The sequence below is a fragment of the Pteropus medius genome, unplaced genomic scaffold (assembly GCF_902729225.1).
Source record: "Pteropus medius unplaced genomic scaffold, Ma_sr-lr_union100, whole genome shotgun sequence".
Classification (NCBI taxonomy): Eukaryota; Metazoa; Chordata; class Mammalia; order Chiroptera; family Pteropodidae; genus Pteropus; species Pteropus medius.
This window is the reverse complement of record NW_024340692.1, coordinates 5,962,523-5,979,953: the sequence shown is the minus strand read 5'-3', so window position 1 is coordinate 5,979,953 and position 17,431 is coordinate 5,962,523. Positions and strand designations below refer to the sequence as shown.

Here is a 17,431-nt window from a genome sequence, read left to right as displayed (position 1 = left end):
CAACAACAAAATCGTAGGTATTGAGTTAATTCACAGCCAAATATGCTTTACTATAGAAGGCTATTTAGAATAGCCTTGAAAGGACTTTATTTGTACCAAAATAATTCTTGGCAGTTAAAAAGTAAACAGACTGGCCACGTGGGCATCAAAACTGGTATCCTGGAATACCCAAATTTTAAGGAATTTCTTCATATGCAGGGTGCAGAGTACAGAATCCGATTAATCGGTTTACCTGGTGTCATCAGGCCCAAGAGTGATTCACATTAGCAAACTCTCAGACTGGGACTAAAACAGAAATTTAATTTAAAGAACAGAAACTCCTGAGAATTTGTCTTCACTGGTCAGTGGAAGCTTTTCTCCTATACAGAAATCTATACTATGTGTCAGTCACATCATGTTGCTTGGACCATATACCCAGAATAAAGGAAATGGGTTTTCTTAATGCACAGAGCCCTTAGGCGAGGACAAATCGATGAACCTGTCCCAGCTTTCGGACACATGTTCTAAATAGACCATTTGTATCTCCCATCTCACATGTTCAGGAGGTAGCATTTATTCTTTAATCCGAGAATGCAAGGCCAAATGTTAGGTGCCACAGGCTCAGATAAGCAATCAGCCAGTACCAACGCCAAATGCCAGGCATGTGAGCAAGCCATCCTGGGGCCCAGTTCAAGGAAACCCAGTCAACTACGGCACCTTGATAGATTAATAATAAATTACTTTCTTAAGTCATTAAGTTTTGGGGTGGCTTGAGACACGACAATAGGTACCTGAGACATTCAATTTCATGTTTTCCTCAGAGTATATTCTGGCCACCATGATGGATTAGCAGTATACTCTAATTTCATTGAAAATAGATTGAGAACTGTAAACTTTACAAATTATCTCTTTAAAAATGTTATTATATGGCTGATATTATATATTCTATATTGATTCTTAACTGTATCAATTTCATAAACTGCCATTTCCTGAATCCCTCTCAAATCTAGCAACACAATTTTTACATTCTGTATTTCCTAAAAGCATATGCCATAGCTTTCTTAAAGGAAATAATTATATTTTTTAAATGAGACCTTTTAAAGTACTGACAAATTTATAACTTTTGGCTGAATTTTAATATTTCCCTATAAAATAGTTTATTTCCTTGGAAAACAGACACCCCAATGACCCTAATAAGCTGCTTCTGAAAGTTTCCTGTGCATGAGCTTTTGCCGGCAGACGACTGTTCATGATCACCGTTCACTGTGCTTCGCACTCCTCAGATATTATCTAATTTCATCTTAGCAACTAGAGGTAAGAACTGCATTTTAAAAAGAGAGATACACTACCAGGCTAAAACTTAGAGGTGGTTAAACAACTTGCCAAATGACCACAGTTTTTACCTCGACAATTACACTGTTAACGTCTTCGTACAGAAAATACCAAAATTCAAGGCAAAATATCAACAACAAATTTAACGATGAGGAATCTGAGGCCTAGAGAGAGGTGATGACTTGTTCAAGACCACAATGCGGCTGATCCAGTACTAGCTTTTGAGAGTGCCCTCTTTAATTCTCATAGAAATGACAAAGTGGGCTTTAACGGGAACACAGACTTTAAGGACGGGAGGAAAATGACTTCATGCCTCCGGAATGTGTGCTGTACTCAAGCGAAACAAACTTTTCTTTTTCCCCCCAACACAAAACTACAGTATTTATAACTGAAGCTGAAACATCCTTACTCATCCAGGGCATACATCCCGAGAAATGCAGAGGTATTTTAATATCTCTTATAATTAAATGCTTTACAAAAAGACAACTTACTCCAGCTGTAACCAAACTCATCCTCTTTGTCCACATCTTCTGAGCTTTTGCTTGCAGATAACTGTGCATGATCATCGCTCATTTCTGCAAATGCTGAAGGAGGGGGTGGAGGCACATTGCACAATGGAGCCTTTTCTGGCTCTGAGTCTGACTGACTGGGTGCCTGTGGGAACAAGAAGAATGCAGTGGATATGTGTAGTCTTAGGAAGAAAAAGTTAAGGGAAAAAAGTAGTAATGTCAAAAACAAAACAAAAAAAACCCTGACTTTAAAATATCTGACACATAATAATGGATATGTGTGTGTGTGTGTGTGTGTGTGTGTGTGTGTGTGTGTGTGTGTGTGTGTGTACAGGTGTGTGTATTATATATATATATATATAATGGTAGACAGGATTCAGGTAAGTTTGCAAAAACAAACTGATATGTTCAGAGCACAATTCATTAAACTGTTATTGTTATTTGGTATTTTAAGGTGATGAACTATTTAATTTGAAGGTTTAAATAATTTAGGATGATAAACTACAAGCTTTTCCTTCTGGGAAAAAATTTTCATTCAAAAGTTATTGTAAGTGTGCAGGAGTCTGGGCAAGATTTGGGGGGTCTAGAAAAGTCTTCCAAGAAACTAGGTAAAAAAAAAATAACAAGTTAATCAAACAATTGAAGAAGTTCAAAGCTTGTTAGTGAGATTATATATAAATAATTTTTTAATTGCTAGCTGAATCCTCTCTTCAAATTACTCAACAAATCCATGAAAATGAGCATTACACATGCAGGTTCATCTACCGGGAAGCCAGCTTGTTAGCACAGAGCACGGAGACTCAGATCTGAGGGGCTAGTTTCAAGGGACAACACTATCATACCTTTGCAAAGACAGCTCGCAAGGTAAATGAGAAAATGACATATATGACAATAGGTCATATAAACCCAAAGTGTGGTATACTTGCTGTCACATAAGTCCTATTTCAGAAAAAGGACTTGATATCATAAAATTCTTACATTACAGATTATCAAACAAGTATTAAGGACCATAAGTCACTAAGTTCATTTTCTTCATTTTACAGATTAATACCTGAAGTTATGAGAAGTGAAAGATTTTGTTCAAAATCACTCAGTGGCACCAGATTTCTTTTTGTTTAATTCTTAATCCAATCCTATGCACTTTTCTGTATACCATGTGGTCTCTTCCAATTTCTATAGTAAGATAGTACCGAATTCAAGGGTCAGAGACAGTCAGCTATAGTTCTAACGCTGGCATGACACTGTCCCTGATGCTTTGAACCTACATTTTCCTGTCCTTTATTTTACTTTTATTCTACACAAATATCCATCTGATATATCCCATTTTATATGTGTGTATCTGGATGAAAGACTGGGATTTAAAAGATAACTTCTTATAGAACATGCTAAATGACAGGCATGCACAAATACTTAGGAATTATTAATTGGTGTCAAGAATCAGAATTCCAGAAAATATACCTAAGACTAAAACTATATGGCACTGAATGTGATCTTTCTTTGCTGACTCAGAATGCACTTTAGGATTTCAAAATAACTGTAATAAACAACGAATTACTATTTTTCTGGCAATCACAGGAAAGTTGATTGATAGAGACTTAGGGGCAATAGATTTTCAAGTCACAAAATGTACTGTATTAAAATATTCAGTTTACACACCACTGGCCAAACAGACAAAAATTACTAGTGCAAACAACATGTTTGTTATCTTTCCAAAATCTGTACCATAAAACTCTCAAATAAAAATGAACAAATAAACAACAACAACAACAAAAACTCTCATTTGATTAGAATCAAGGTTCATTAAGCATACTAATTTTGGAAGGAATATGTAGTTTAGAATTTTTCTGGTTAAAATAAAAAAAAATTACTTCTCTGTAACAATGGAAAGTGTTAATAAGCATGAATTAAGCCCATTTCACTTTTAAAAAGTAGAACAAAATCTGATTTAAATATAACTAATAGATTTATGAATGCAAATTTCATAGATGTTACTTGCTGCATAACTTTTCTGAGCTGTTATTTTCTTTAAAAACAAACAAATAAAACCTGCTTGTCTAAAAACTGCTCAGGATCTTATTTAGGCACATTTTCATACTGTGAGTAAACTAAAATGGTCCCCTAACATACCTGATTAATCATAAAACTAATATAAGCCTTTATTTACTGAAGGGGCAATGAGGTGTTCTATTTTATTACCCTTAAAACCCTCATTCTCACTGAGATGATGAAATTAGCTTGTTGCTGACATTTCTTAAAATTTGTTAATGAAAATATAACTCTTTAACAAAGATTGTTTAGTTCACTGGCAAAAATGCAAAGTGTACTGGAAAACACTCCATGCCATGTACACACACAAGTATAATGTACACACAGAGCACACTGTAACACACATACTTACGAAAATTTCACACTAAGACAAACCTTAAATGGTGTGGGAGCAAAAGGGTTAGTTGGGGAACAACGGAAGATAATTCTACTTGAATTCTGTAATTCCTACAGTAATAGAAAACATTCCTTCAGATACAGCATCTTTGGTTATCCATGTTACAACAACACAAAAATTCAATGAATATTCATAAAATGCTTCCCGAAACAAATTGTTAACAGCTTTCTTCCTTTTCATGATCACATTATAGTATATGAGTTCTTAAAAGTTTTTGTTTAAATTTTGGACTTATAATTTCATCAGAATATAGGATTAGCCAAGTACAGATATACAAATGTTGAAACAGTTACATGTTTCCTGATTCAGGCATTTTCATGGACACACTGTATGAATATTCAACAAACTACTGCAGGTACAAAATTATTAGCGGCATGATTAACTCACAGGAGAGCATTTAAGATCACCTTGTATAAGTCAGAGAAGGAGTTAACACAATACAAGTTTTTAAAGAAATTATGTGTGACAGTAGTTCATACATTTGGCAACTAACAAAATTTAAATATCAGAAAATTTAACTCACACCAAAATACAGTAAAAGCATTGACTCATAATTCTCCTTTACTCTTCAGAAGGGCCATCTAATTTCAGCTATAAAAATGGATATGCTCTGGCAAGAAAATGTGCTTAAGAAAGGATTTGCATGCCGTCTCTAAACACAAGTTTTGTTTTGTTTTTCCTCTGCCCTAATTTAGTAAACAGTAAACTGGGACAAAGGCACAGCAGTAACAAAGAACAAAACATTTGCAAAAGGCAATGGCAAGACAATGGGCATTATCCAACCTTATCAGCGATGAACTGCAGAGAATCAGCAAATGGGTTAGTGCTGCTGAAGTTGTACTTAGGGTAAAGGTTGTGCGGCAAAGAAGGCAAGGGGGATTTCTAAAAGGAAACATAAGAGGCGCTGAGCGCAAAGAAATGTATTCAAAACAATTCAGTTTTAAGAACAAAGTACTTACTGATTTACATAACTGTGTGAAACTAGATCTTGTCAGATCTAGTAATTAATAACAACATCTATTAAACAGTCTAGAACTAAAGGTTTACCTCTAGTGATCTCAATCAACACCTGAATCTAAATCTGGCCACAAACCACACATGATATGAGTCTGTCAAATGGATCTCAAATTTATTTTCACTGAATGTCTTCATTATCACAGACAGATGCACATGTAATTTGCCCACTTATGTATCAATATATGTTCCATGTATATCAGTAAACGTGTTTCAAATTAAAATCATAAAAGCTTTTTTAATGTACATTTAAAAGCAAATTATGCTTTTTCTGTACAACAAAAAATAGTCTACTTGTTCCAGAATACAAATTAAATGTTTGTCTGTTAGGTTGTTGGTAACCTTCATTAATCTTTTTCTTTGTTTCCCAGTTTGGGAAACTTTTCACACTTTGACTAGATATTAAGGTTGCTTAAGATTAGTAGTAATTTTTAATTAAAAAATGAAATCAATAAGATTTAAAGAAATAAACCACTGTATAGTGGTATTCTCTATTTCTGTCCACTTTTTGTGGAGGTAGGAACATTGATATACATATTTTCAATTTCTTATAAAAGTTCCCACATTATTGGGGAATTTCTGAGGCTTTGGATAATATTTGAAGTTCTGCCTTATAGCGTTTCTCATAGGTTTTGTGGCTTGCCTGTGCTATACTGAGCTAGGACTATTGGATTTGAATATACATATTAAAGGTAGGATGACTGCCAAATATAATTTAGCATTTTCATAGTTTAAGAAAAAAATAAAAGTAATTTCCTTAGCACACACAATAAATTCTTCTCTTCTTCATACCCGCTATCTTTTTCTTTTATTGACTGTATCTTTCAGGGGAAATTGCAGACATTTAAAATTCATTTTGGCTCCAATTAAATGTTTGTGTTACTTTTCTCTATAAAAAAAAAAGAAGCTCTACTGGCAAGCATCAAGAGTAGAGAGAAGCTGTCATGTGACACCACTCTGTATGGGAGAACACTCTGGAAAGACTCTATCCTCACTCAGTACGCCTGTACTAACGCTTATGCCACATTACCCTTTCAATCTGCTCTTCTTGCAATGTTTTTCCTACAGAAGGAAGACGGGAAAAAGAAATGGGCACAATGACATTTCTGTTCATCTCAACTTTTCAGTTTAAAATGTCAACTCCTGCTTTACAAAAGAGATCACAAATGCCAAGGAACGTGATCATTTATTAAGGTGGAAGAAATGACTAAGCAGAGATTAAAAACATATACTGGAAAAAACACTACAGAAGGTGGAGATTATTTCTAATCCTCATACATGGATTTTTTAGGTTTTGCATTTCCTTTATAATTCTGTAGAATAATATAAAACAAAAACATAAAGGCAAGAAATGGAATATTGAAAGAGCTCTAGTTTTTTGTTTTGCTTTCATTTTTTTTTTATAAATTTCCAGCTCTTATAGGATTAGAATTTGGCCCTGAGAGCAGAGTATAAAAGTACAGCATGAGCACAACAAACGAAGTGGTAGATTACTCTATCATTAAAGAAAGATTTATAGAAACAGACTATATTTCTCATTAAAAAAATCAATGACACAACTTCTGTTTTATCAGTTCCAAAGGCTGATAAAAACAGAAATGTTATTAACTAAGAAGCAGTACAGGAAAGACAAAAACATTCTCTGGCCCATGTTAATGGGGCCCACCCTTTGCTCTGACAATGTAGTCAGAATGAATTCTGTGAGTGTCATACTGGTGGAATTATCAGGGCTAGTTCTGGGAAGTTCTGATTCTTGAACAGTCTAAGAGCCAAAGAGACGGACTGTCTTTTCTGCCCATGTATAAAATATTCTTAAAACTTTCTTACATCCATACATAAAACATTTATCATTAAGAGACTCATGTATCTGTGATTTTTTTTTTCTTTTAGTTTATGGGAGACTAGATTTATCTCCATAGAGAAGTAAATCATTGATTACAAAGTATATTTTATTTTAAATGAAAATTAATTCTAACTTTCCAAAGTGAAATGTACAGGCAGAGAAGAAAAAATAAATTCCCTCTATCCATCTTAAGTTCTCAGCTGGATCTTTGTAATAAGAAACAGATTAACAAGAGAAAAGTATACATATTGATTTAAGTTTTATGTGACACAGAGCCGTCCCGAGGAAATGGAGACCAGAAGAAATGGTTCATCCTGATTGTTTTTATACTGTCAGATGAAGAGTGAGTAGAGAGTCATGGAAAATATGAGAGAAAAAAAGAACATGAGCCAAATGTAGTGAACTGGGAGGAATTAGCAAATCCAGTTCATTCAGATTCCTCTCAGCATGTCTCCATCATTGGAGATAAAGATGCTACTTTCCTTCAGGTATAGGGAGGGCACCTCTTAATGAGGGTCCTAAGACCTACTTCAGGGGAGAAGGAGGAGGTTAGAGTCCTTCCAGCAGCTGCTTTTTCTCAAATTCCATTAGCTTAAAGTATTCAATATGCCAGGGCACCATATTCAGGGGTAGCATGTCCTGAATTCTGTCACTTGTAACTGGAGTAAACATGTCATTCTAAGCAAGATTTACCCTGGAATAACTGCTATTAAATCAAGCATTATTATATCTCAGATAATAAAATAGGAATATTTTCCAGGTGCATAAAAAAAAATCTTCCTAGCTCATTAGAAAATGTGACTGGCACTGAAAGAAATGTTTGTAGTTTAAGTTTTTAAAAAGTAATGCTGAGAATCCTATTCAGCAGTTTACAGTATTGTCTTAAATGATATAAAAGTTGGAAATTAAAAATAAAACAAAAAAGGAATAAAACCCTCCCAAAGAAAAATAGCTTTAACTTAACTTAAATAGCCATTTACCAACATTATCATTCTGTGCCTATGTTTAACACAACAAATGGAAACAAATGTAGAAAGATTTATAGTTATTTAAACAAACTGAATAGCATTTGAAAAGAATGCAGTATGATGCAGCCCTACCATTTGGCAGATTTTCTCATCTGAATGAATAATTATTATGTAACAATAAACAACTGAATGATTAAAAACTGCAGATGTGAAGATAACTGCTTGCATTAAGAACTACTAAATTCATTTCTTACAGTAAACCCACAGCAGAGCTACACCTGTCTTGACAACAAAAGGAAGGACCAAAAGGATAAATTTAGTCACTTTTATTCCATGGCACAGAATATTGACAAGTTACTTTTACTGATCTCATCTACAGAGCTGTCTGCTACTTTCTTTCCATCTTTTGGGCATTGATATCCTTAATTATTAAATTTAAAAATTTATATTAAATGTATTTTATATACAGAATTACATATTTTTAAGTTTTAGCTAATTCTTGTAACTTTCTTCACATATGTTGAAATTTTCCTTTTAAAGACAACCAACCCTAAAAGCTAGTAAGCAGGTATTTCAAAGAGAATCAGTATATCAAGAATTCTAAACTTAAATCCAGAAGTGAACTTCCCTATCAGCTTCAGGACATCTAGAATACTCCTGAAATAGTATGCAAACTTTTCAGTGAACATGTATGTTTCTGAAGGACTTTCAAAGGGGTGCATGGCTCAAATATATTTCAGCACTGTTGCACATTTAAAAAAATTACATATATATGTATAATATAAAATATATATAGTTTTTACTGAGGCATAAAGAAGGAACAGAAAAAAACCTCTTGGCATAATTTTCATCTTCAGCAATATTAGGGCATGCCAAATACACAAAGCCCCATGTAGTATCTGTTCCATCAACAACATTCACTAAATATACTTATACTTTCTAAAATATTTTTTTAAAGCCACTGCACCTCTGATGACTGATGATAAAACAGGTCAGTAGGTTTCTATCCATCAGAGACTATAGAGCAATGAAGTGCTAATACAGTGAATGGGGCTGGGAAACAGCAGTTACAAAATAACTAGTATAGAAACATACAACTTAAAACCTACCATGTAGAAATTTAATGTTCAGAGGGATAGACAGATGCCTTAAAGATCATTCACAGATCATGGGACTGCATAAGCTGAAAATTCAGACTAGAGAATTTTTTAAGAAAATGTAACCTCTCTGGCTTCTAAAGGACTCCACTCGAGGTCACAGACTATCACCCTGAAAAACTACATCACACTCCTCTTAACAACTTACATACTTTGTAACTATAATGAATACTAATAATTATCCATCTAGATACCACTGATCATGAATGGATCCTACTTCTGTGTTTTCAACAGACTTCAAGTGTTTATCAAACACAGTGGAAGAGATTTCCAGGAAAACTCAATTCAAAAAACAAGCAAAACAAACTTTTTAATGTCTCCTGAAATTCCAAGACTAGGTATTTTGCTCTCAGAGACAACTTGGCCCTTGATACATTAGATTCCAAGTTGAACACTGTTTGGATATGCCTACCTTGCCCTCTGTGTTCGCTTACCCTTGGTCTGTTTATAATGCTCTGTACCATAAAGACTACAGGGTTGCCTGCTTTCCGAATGGCTTCCACAGCTTGTTCGTGGCTTGCATCTCTGAGGTCCATTCCATCCACCTGCAATGGAAGGCCTCAGCTTAACATTTCAAGCATCTATAGAACAACAGAATAATTTGTGGATCTGGAGTTCTAAGGATCGTGGATGAGGCCCCTGGAAAATGTTTCAGAATCAAAAATAATTGAAACTACTTGTGAGGCTCCAGAACTTTTAATCTGTCTGGCAGACACATGGTCCCTTGTTGTAGACACAAATTTCTGTCTCCAACAATAACTGAAATTATAATCAATTAGAATGAAAGCTCTACCTTTGCTTTCCTTATACTGCAGAGTTGTTCCTTTAATAAATCAGCATCATTAAAGAAATAGTATAAGGGAACTGCCTAGTAGCACTTTCTTCATTATGAAAGGCACTGCACAATTATTTTTCTAATTCATCATAGAGTGGTTTGGGAAGTGGGTGGGTGATGATTTGTGTATTTCTCTCTGTACAGGGAAGCTTGAAGTTAAAAGCAAAATTTTGACATTCAGAAATATAAGGTTATGATAAGGTTAGTTTTGGAAAAATTGTTTGCAGTAGACATGACAGGAGTTGGAAGTCAAGAAGTTGTTTTATTTGTTAGTAATTCTTATATAAATAGCTTGGAAATGAAAGTTATTTTATAATCATTTATAGGCTATGGCTTGCCTGGGTGATGATTAGCTCAATTTATATATTATATGAATAGCAAAGAAAATATTTTTAAAGGCCAAATGCTAATCCTGTCAGAAAACTTTAGGACACTATTATCATTTTATCATTTCCAATTACCACAATATGGCATATACAACAAAATAGCAAAATTAGTGTGGACATAATTCTGGAAAAGAAAATTATTAGATCTCTGCATAGAACATTATCACCTTTAAAAGAATTATGTACATTTAATTGAAAATCTCCCTCGGGTTGATACTCGGGTAGATGACATAACAATGTCTCTTTCAGTGCATATTAAAAATGGCTTTTAACTTTTTGTAGAATAAAAGTTAGTATCCATGTGTACTCTATATTCCATTAATGGGAAAATTTAACAAGACATTTAAATATCTTTGCTCAAGTCCAAAGAACTCTATTCTTAGAATGAAATCATTTGCAGGTTTCTACTGATCTAATCTACAACATTTTTAGAAATTCTTAGCCGAGATTTGTTTCAGAATCCCCAGGATTATAGAGGCCTAAGGCTTTCTTATTTATCAGAAAAGCCCCTTAACATAACAGCACTCAACAAACCATTGCTAAAACAGCATACAGTATTTTACATCACGAAAAAATCCTTTTCAATTTGAAAGAGATATTTTAACATTCTTAATACATTTAGACAACATTTTGGTGCAAATTATGATCAATTCTTTCTAGAAATAATTATAAATATATTTTACCTTTTCTACTTAGATCGAAAGTATTCGGCAGTGAAGTATCCATAAACTGCCTTGTGATAATTTAAAAATGGAAATTTTACATAGTACTCAAAAATAGTTCTTTAAAAAAAGGCTAAGATTTCATCTAATGAAAGATAAGGATGCAGGAAAAGAGAAAAAGTCCATCATTCTTCCTTATAAATGGTCAGAGGTAAAAAAACATACATGGCCCTTGCTTTCTCTCAAGTCTCAATCTTCTTCTTTCTTCAGCTCTCAGTAACAATCGATCAACAAAGCAATAAGTAAATAAATCCCCAAAATGCTCATTTTTAAATCATGGTTAAGTTATAATCTTCTACACAATTAAGGCATTTATTTGAATGCGTAATTTATATGGATTTAGAAAATGAGAAACAATCAATTGTATGAAGTAAATATAACCATCATTATAGTAATAAAGTGATCAGTTTCTTTTTGGAAGTTGTCTTTTTTAGTCTACTCTATAAATCTTGACAACTCAACAAATCTGGGTCAGGAACCCCTTCTTCTACCCTCTTAAATAAAACTATGCTTATCCTGATCAAATAATTTTCACACTGCTCTGAAGTGACCTGATTACTTGTCAAGTCTGTCTGACTTGACAGGCAGGCACAGTGCCTTGTTTACTGTAGGATGCTCAGAGCCTGTTATAGCACCTGGAATGCAACAGCTGTTCCAGGAATATTTGTCAAGTAAATGAGTGAGTGTCTCGTGAGATAAGTCTATTTAAAACATTAAACTTTGATTTGAATTAAGCAATTAGGTACAATTTGACCAAATGCTTCTCTCTCATATGTAACAAAATACACATATGTGTACACACATGCACGTGTGCATGCACACACACACAGTCCTCGTTGATGGATGAATGGGCTCAGCACTGAGATAAAGGAGGGAAATCTGAGCTTGGACTAGGGGTGGAGGGCATTTATGTGAAAGGTAATTAAGATCTTAGCATAAAAGATTTTATGAAAAGACTCACTTGGAAGAAAATCTCATTAAACGAAGTTTACAATGAAATGATAATGATTAAGTATTTCTTGAAATAAATTTCATTGGAGAAATTAATTATGATGTATACATTTTGCATGTGTATATATATATATTTTAAATAATTCAATTATTTCCCCAAGAACTCTGCTTTGTTCTTTTAACCAGAATTTAATTATTTTATCTCAGTGCCAATGTTTTTTAAAATGGTTAGTTATACCTTCAAACATCGGTCTTCACATCCAGATATATAACCTGTCACCATATATTGAGAGAACAATTATGGATGAAAAGAAACAAATAAGAAAGAAATGCTTTAACCACAAACATATTTTACTCTAATGTTGGGTCCAGTAACCAGTATAAAGATGGTGATTTTCGTGGTAAAGAGGACAGAACAGGTAAAAAATTTTAGCACAGAGAGCTCACTGAAGGGTACCTCTACTATTCTATCTCCAGGTTTCAAAGTTCCATTTTTGCCAGCTGGACTATCTTCAAGAACATGTTTGATGAAAATGCCCCTCATCACTTCACCGTTGCTTAGACGACTCCCCATCCCTCGTCCACCAACAATGCTGATGCCCAAGGATTTGCTTGGTTCTCTCCAAAGTTCAACCCTGTAAAAAATTTTAAAAAATGTGAAACTCTTATAAGAAAACATAGAGAAAGCTGGTGACACTGGATGTGGCAATATTTTTTAGATACAACTCCAAAAGCACAGACAACAACAAAATAGCCAAATTGGACCTCAAAAAAATTAAACTTTTGTTCATCAAAAAATACTATCAGTAGAGCAAAACAGCAACACACAGAATAGGAGAAAATATTTGCAAATTATGTTTCTGATAAGGGATTACTATCTAAACTATATATAGAATCCCAAAAATTCAACAAAAAATAAACAACCTGATTATAAAAGGGCAAAGGACTTAAGAAGACGTTTTCCTAAGGAAAATATACAAATGGCCCATAAGCACATGAAAAGACACTGAACACCATTAATCATTAGGGAACTGCAAATCAAAAGCACAATGAGATACCACCTCACACTTATTAGGATGGCTACTATCAAAAAAAAAAGAAAGGAAGAAAGAAAGAAAGAAAGAAAGGAAAAAAAAGAAAATAAGTGTAGGCAAAGAGAAATTAGAAAAATTTTGAAGAAATTTGAGCCTTGTGCACTATTAACAGCAATGTAAAATGTTGCAGCCACTATGAAAAACAGTATGGAAGTTCCTCAAAAAATTAAAAACAGAATTACTATGTGTGATCCAGCAATTCCATTTCTGTGTATAGACCCAAAAGAATTCAAAGCATGGTCTTAAAGAGATATTTGGATAGCCATGTTCACAGAAACATTGTTCATAATAACCCCAAGGTAGAAGCAACCCAAGTGTCCATCTACAGATAATAAAATATTAAGGAATATTATTCAGCCTTTAAAAAGAGCATTATGCTACATGAAATAAGCCAGCTAAGTAAAATACAAGGACACATACTAAATGACTTCATCTATATGATATACCTAGAATAGTCACATCCATAGAGACAGAAAGTAGAATGGTGGTTGCTAGAAGATGAGGGGAAGAGGAAATGGGGAGTTATTTAACAAGTACAGAGTTTCAATTTTGCAATATGAAAGAAGTTCTAGAAATGGTGGTGATGGTTACATAGCAATGTGAACATACTTAATGTCACTGATCCGCACACTTAAAAATGGTTCAAATGGTTAACAATCATAATAAATATTTTTAACTTAAATAAAATGTTTTTATATACATTAATTTTTGAAATATTATTTGCTCAATTTATTAAAGTTTTACCAGTAGTAAAATAAGATCATTTTAAATACTTTCCTAATTATGTGTTTTATAGGATCTGATAAATACTAAGGTATTCCTGAAGCTAATTTCGTAAAAGTAAATAATGAACTCCAGGGCAGGGAGCAGACCAATGTAAAAGTAATTTCGTAAAAGTAAATAATACTCCAGGGCAGGGAGCAGACCAATGTAAAAGTAACATTTTTCAGGACCTCTAATATAGTAGACATTAAGTAATCAAGAAATTCAGCTACCCTTAACTGTTAGTTCTAAGCTTAGCAACCCAATCAAGAGAAAGAACATTCCTGCATACTGTGTCAGAGGCTTTTGTCTGTACAACTCTTTCTTGCCAAGGCGGATCTGGTAACCAACAGTCAGGGCATGAAGAGCAGTGACTGACAAGATCTTACATGATCTGATCCCACCCCCATCTCCATAAAAGCCTCTCCCATGGCCCTCCCTCTCCTCTCCCCACTCTAGCAACTACATCATTTTCTTGCAGTTCCTTAAGGTCAACATACATGCTCTCCTGCCTGGGGGCCTTGGCACTAGGTACTTCCTCTGTTTTCAATGCACTTTCCTTACCCACATGAACTCATATATAATAACCGCAAATAGCTGTAAGAGCTATGAATGAATTGAAAGTAAATGTCCTGTGAAAAGGCTGGGATTTAAGAATAAGGTGACTGGTAGCGAAGTGTTTAGGTAAGATGAGGAGTATTGGAAGAAAAAAGATACCAAGCAGAGGGCTCTAAGACAGACAGTGAGATTGCAATCTGCTCCATGCTGCAGGAAGGAAGACAATATTGGGCATTAAGTATGAGAAGAAAGCATGGCCCAAACATGTCCTCAACTTTGACATATGAGGTGCTTCCAGAGAAGAGGAATGTTTGGAGTAAGGATTCTTGTGAAATGAGGGAGGTCCCAGTTAGAAAAGGCTGAGGGTAAAGGAGCAGGACTACAGGTAGAGTGAGAAGATGGGCAACTAGTCAGATAGTCATATAATGAGACACATCTTTTCTTTGGTCAGCACTTTTTTCCTTTATTAGAAATCTATAATCCTAGAGACTCTACCTGTTTAGTTTAAAAGGCTCTCACCATGACCTTTTATTTCATAAAATTTATGTGAATAGTTTAAACTACTTAAAAATCTTATTCATCATTTTCCTTCACTCTAGGAATTCTGTAAAAGACAAAACACAACAGCCTTTCTTATTACTTAAAGCATTTCCTAAGGTAAAATGGCAAAGTAGTCAGTAAAGTTAGTCATTTTATTTCATATTTAAGGATCTAGAATACATGGGTCAGACTCCTTAACTCTTAAGAAAAAAAATAAAACAAGAATGAAAGAAAATGTCTCCTAGGGTTCTTTGCAGTTGGTGTATATTAAAAAGTGAATCAAAACACTATTTAAAAGACATATACATCCCTATGTTTAGTGCAGATTATTTACAGTAGCAAAGAAATGGAAACAACCTAAGTGTCGATTGATAGACAACTGGATAAAGAAGAGGTGGTCTATATATATATAGAGGTGGTCTATATATATATATATATATATAATATATATCAATATATACACACACACCACACACACACACACACACATACAAATTGACATATATACACACAATGGAATATTACTCAGTCATAAAAAAGAATGAAATCTTACCATTTGTGACAACATGGATGGACCTAGAGGGTATTATGCTAAGTGAAATAAGTCAAAGACAAATAGCATATGATTTCATTTGTTTTTTATGTGGAATCTAAAAAACAAAATAAACGAACAAACAAAACAGAAGCAAACTTATAGATACAGAGAATAAACCGATGGTTGCCAGATGGGAGGGGGGTTAGGGGACTTGGTAAAAAAGTGAATGATTAAGAAGTAAAAATTGGCAATTACAAAATAGTCGCAAGGATGTAAAGTACAGCATAGGAAATACAGTCGATAATACTATAATAACTATACGTGATGTCAGGTGGGTACAAGACTTATGGGCAGATCACTTTCTAAGTTATATAAATGACTACTATGCTGTACACATGAAACTAATATAATACAGAATGTCAATTGTAATTGAAAAATGAAATTAAAAGAAATTCATAGGAAGGAAAAAAACTGATTCTTCTAATTCTTAAAAATAAAAATAAAAATAAAAGCAACAGCAAACACGTATTAAGGCCTTATCACATACTCAAGCATTATTCCCTGAATTCCATATACTTTTGTTTAATTCTCACATTATTTCTGTGAAGTGGATATTCTTATTAGCCCCATCTTACAAAGAAAGGAAGAGGCACAGAGAGGTAAAACAACCTTTGGATAATAGTAGCATATGCTTACACAGGGCTTGGCACAGACAGCAAAATGTTTTTAAATATGTTCCCTAGAAGAAAGGCTGTATGCCTTAAAACTTGGAGAATATAATCAGAGCCAGACTGCCCAAGTGACCACAGTGCTGAGGAACCAGACTCATTATTCACCAAACCATATGTGATAAACATTCCGTGGAAAGATAAGAAGCCTATAAAAGAAAAATTTTATAGAACATATTCAGAGTCAGTTTTATAGAAAAATGGCAGTCTTTCTTGAGAGCTACACATAGGTTTAAAAAGAATGAAATTCAGAAAAGCAGAAGTAAAACAGAGCTCTAAAGCCAGGCTGTCTGGGCACTGAACAGAGAGTCCCTGGGTTCAAGTCTTGCTCTTTTGCTGTTTAACAATTGAGTGACCCTCTGCAACTTATTTAATCTCTGTCTTAGCTTCCTCATCTGCAAAATGGAGCCAGTAAGAGGCTACATCTGAGAGTTGCTGTTATGATTAACTTAATCGATATAGGTAAATTAAAGCACAAAACAGTTTTGGAACATAGTAAACAACTATTAAATCTTTTATCCTCTTATTATGATGATTATGATTACTGAAGTAATGTAATTAAACAAGATATAAAATTCAACCCATATGACAAATGAGCAAATGTGACCTCATCATCTCAATTGTTATACCTATTCACATTGTTTATTAAGACAAGGCACCAATTTCTACCCATCAGATTGATGAAAACTTTTTTTTAAATGATCATATGATGGGATAACAAGAATCTGGGGAAAAGGAAATTCATATATTGGAAAAAGAAGAAAAAATAGGTATAGCTACCTTATAAAACAAATTGACAACCTCTAATAAAGTAAATAATACACTTAAACCAATGAGCAAACAATTACACTTTTGAGTATATACCTAAATTCTCATACATAAGTATAAGGAAATCAATATATTTACTGCACGGAATTATAATAGTGAACCACTGTTAACTACTCAATATCGATCTGGGAATATACTGTGGAATATTCACATATTGCAATGCACTGAAACAACTAAATTGAATGAATTAGATCTTTAAGTATCAAGATGATAGATCTCCAAAGCAATGGACTGAGAGAAAAGTATG

At 33.8% G+C, this 17,431-nt stretch overlaps 1 protein-coding gene across 9 annotated transcripts in view; it reads right to left on the bottom strand.

The window, feature by feature from the left end:
• The window catches only part of MPDZ (multiple PDZ domain crumbs cell polarity complex component), a 146,209-nt gene that overhangs the window by 28,372 nt on the left and 100,406 nt on the right, over positions 1-17,431 (bottom strand). For 4 of the 9 annotated variants that reach the window (XM_039877345.1, XM_039877000.1, XM_039877067.1 and 1 more), the window contains 5 exons: positions 12,597-12,774; positions 9,680-9,790; positions 5,047-5,145; positions 4,242-4,313; positions 1,803-1,965 (listed from right to left, as the gene is read on the bottom strand). In XM_039877345.1, the coding sequence (XP_039733279.1) occupies positions 1,803-1,965; positions 4,242-4,313; positions 5,047-5,145; positions 9,680-9,790; positions 12,597-12,774 (623 nt within the window). The remainder of the gene's footprint in view (positions 1-1,802; positions 1,966-4,241; positions 4,314-5,046; positions 5,146-9,679; positions 9,791-12,596; positions 12,775-17,431) is intronic. The other 5 variants (XM_039877139.1, XM_039877199.1, XM_039877363.1 and 2 more) reach the window with 5 other exon arrangements.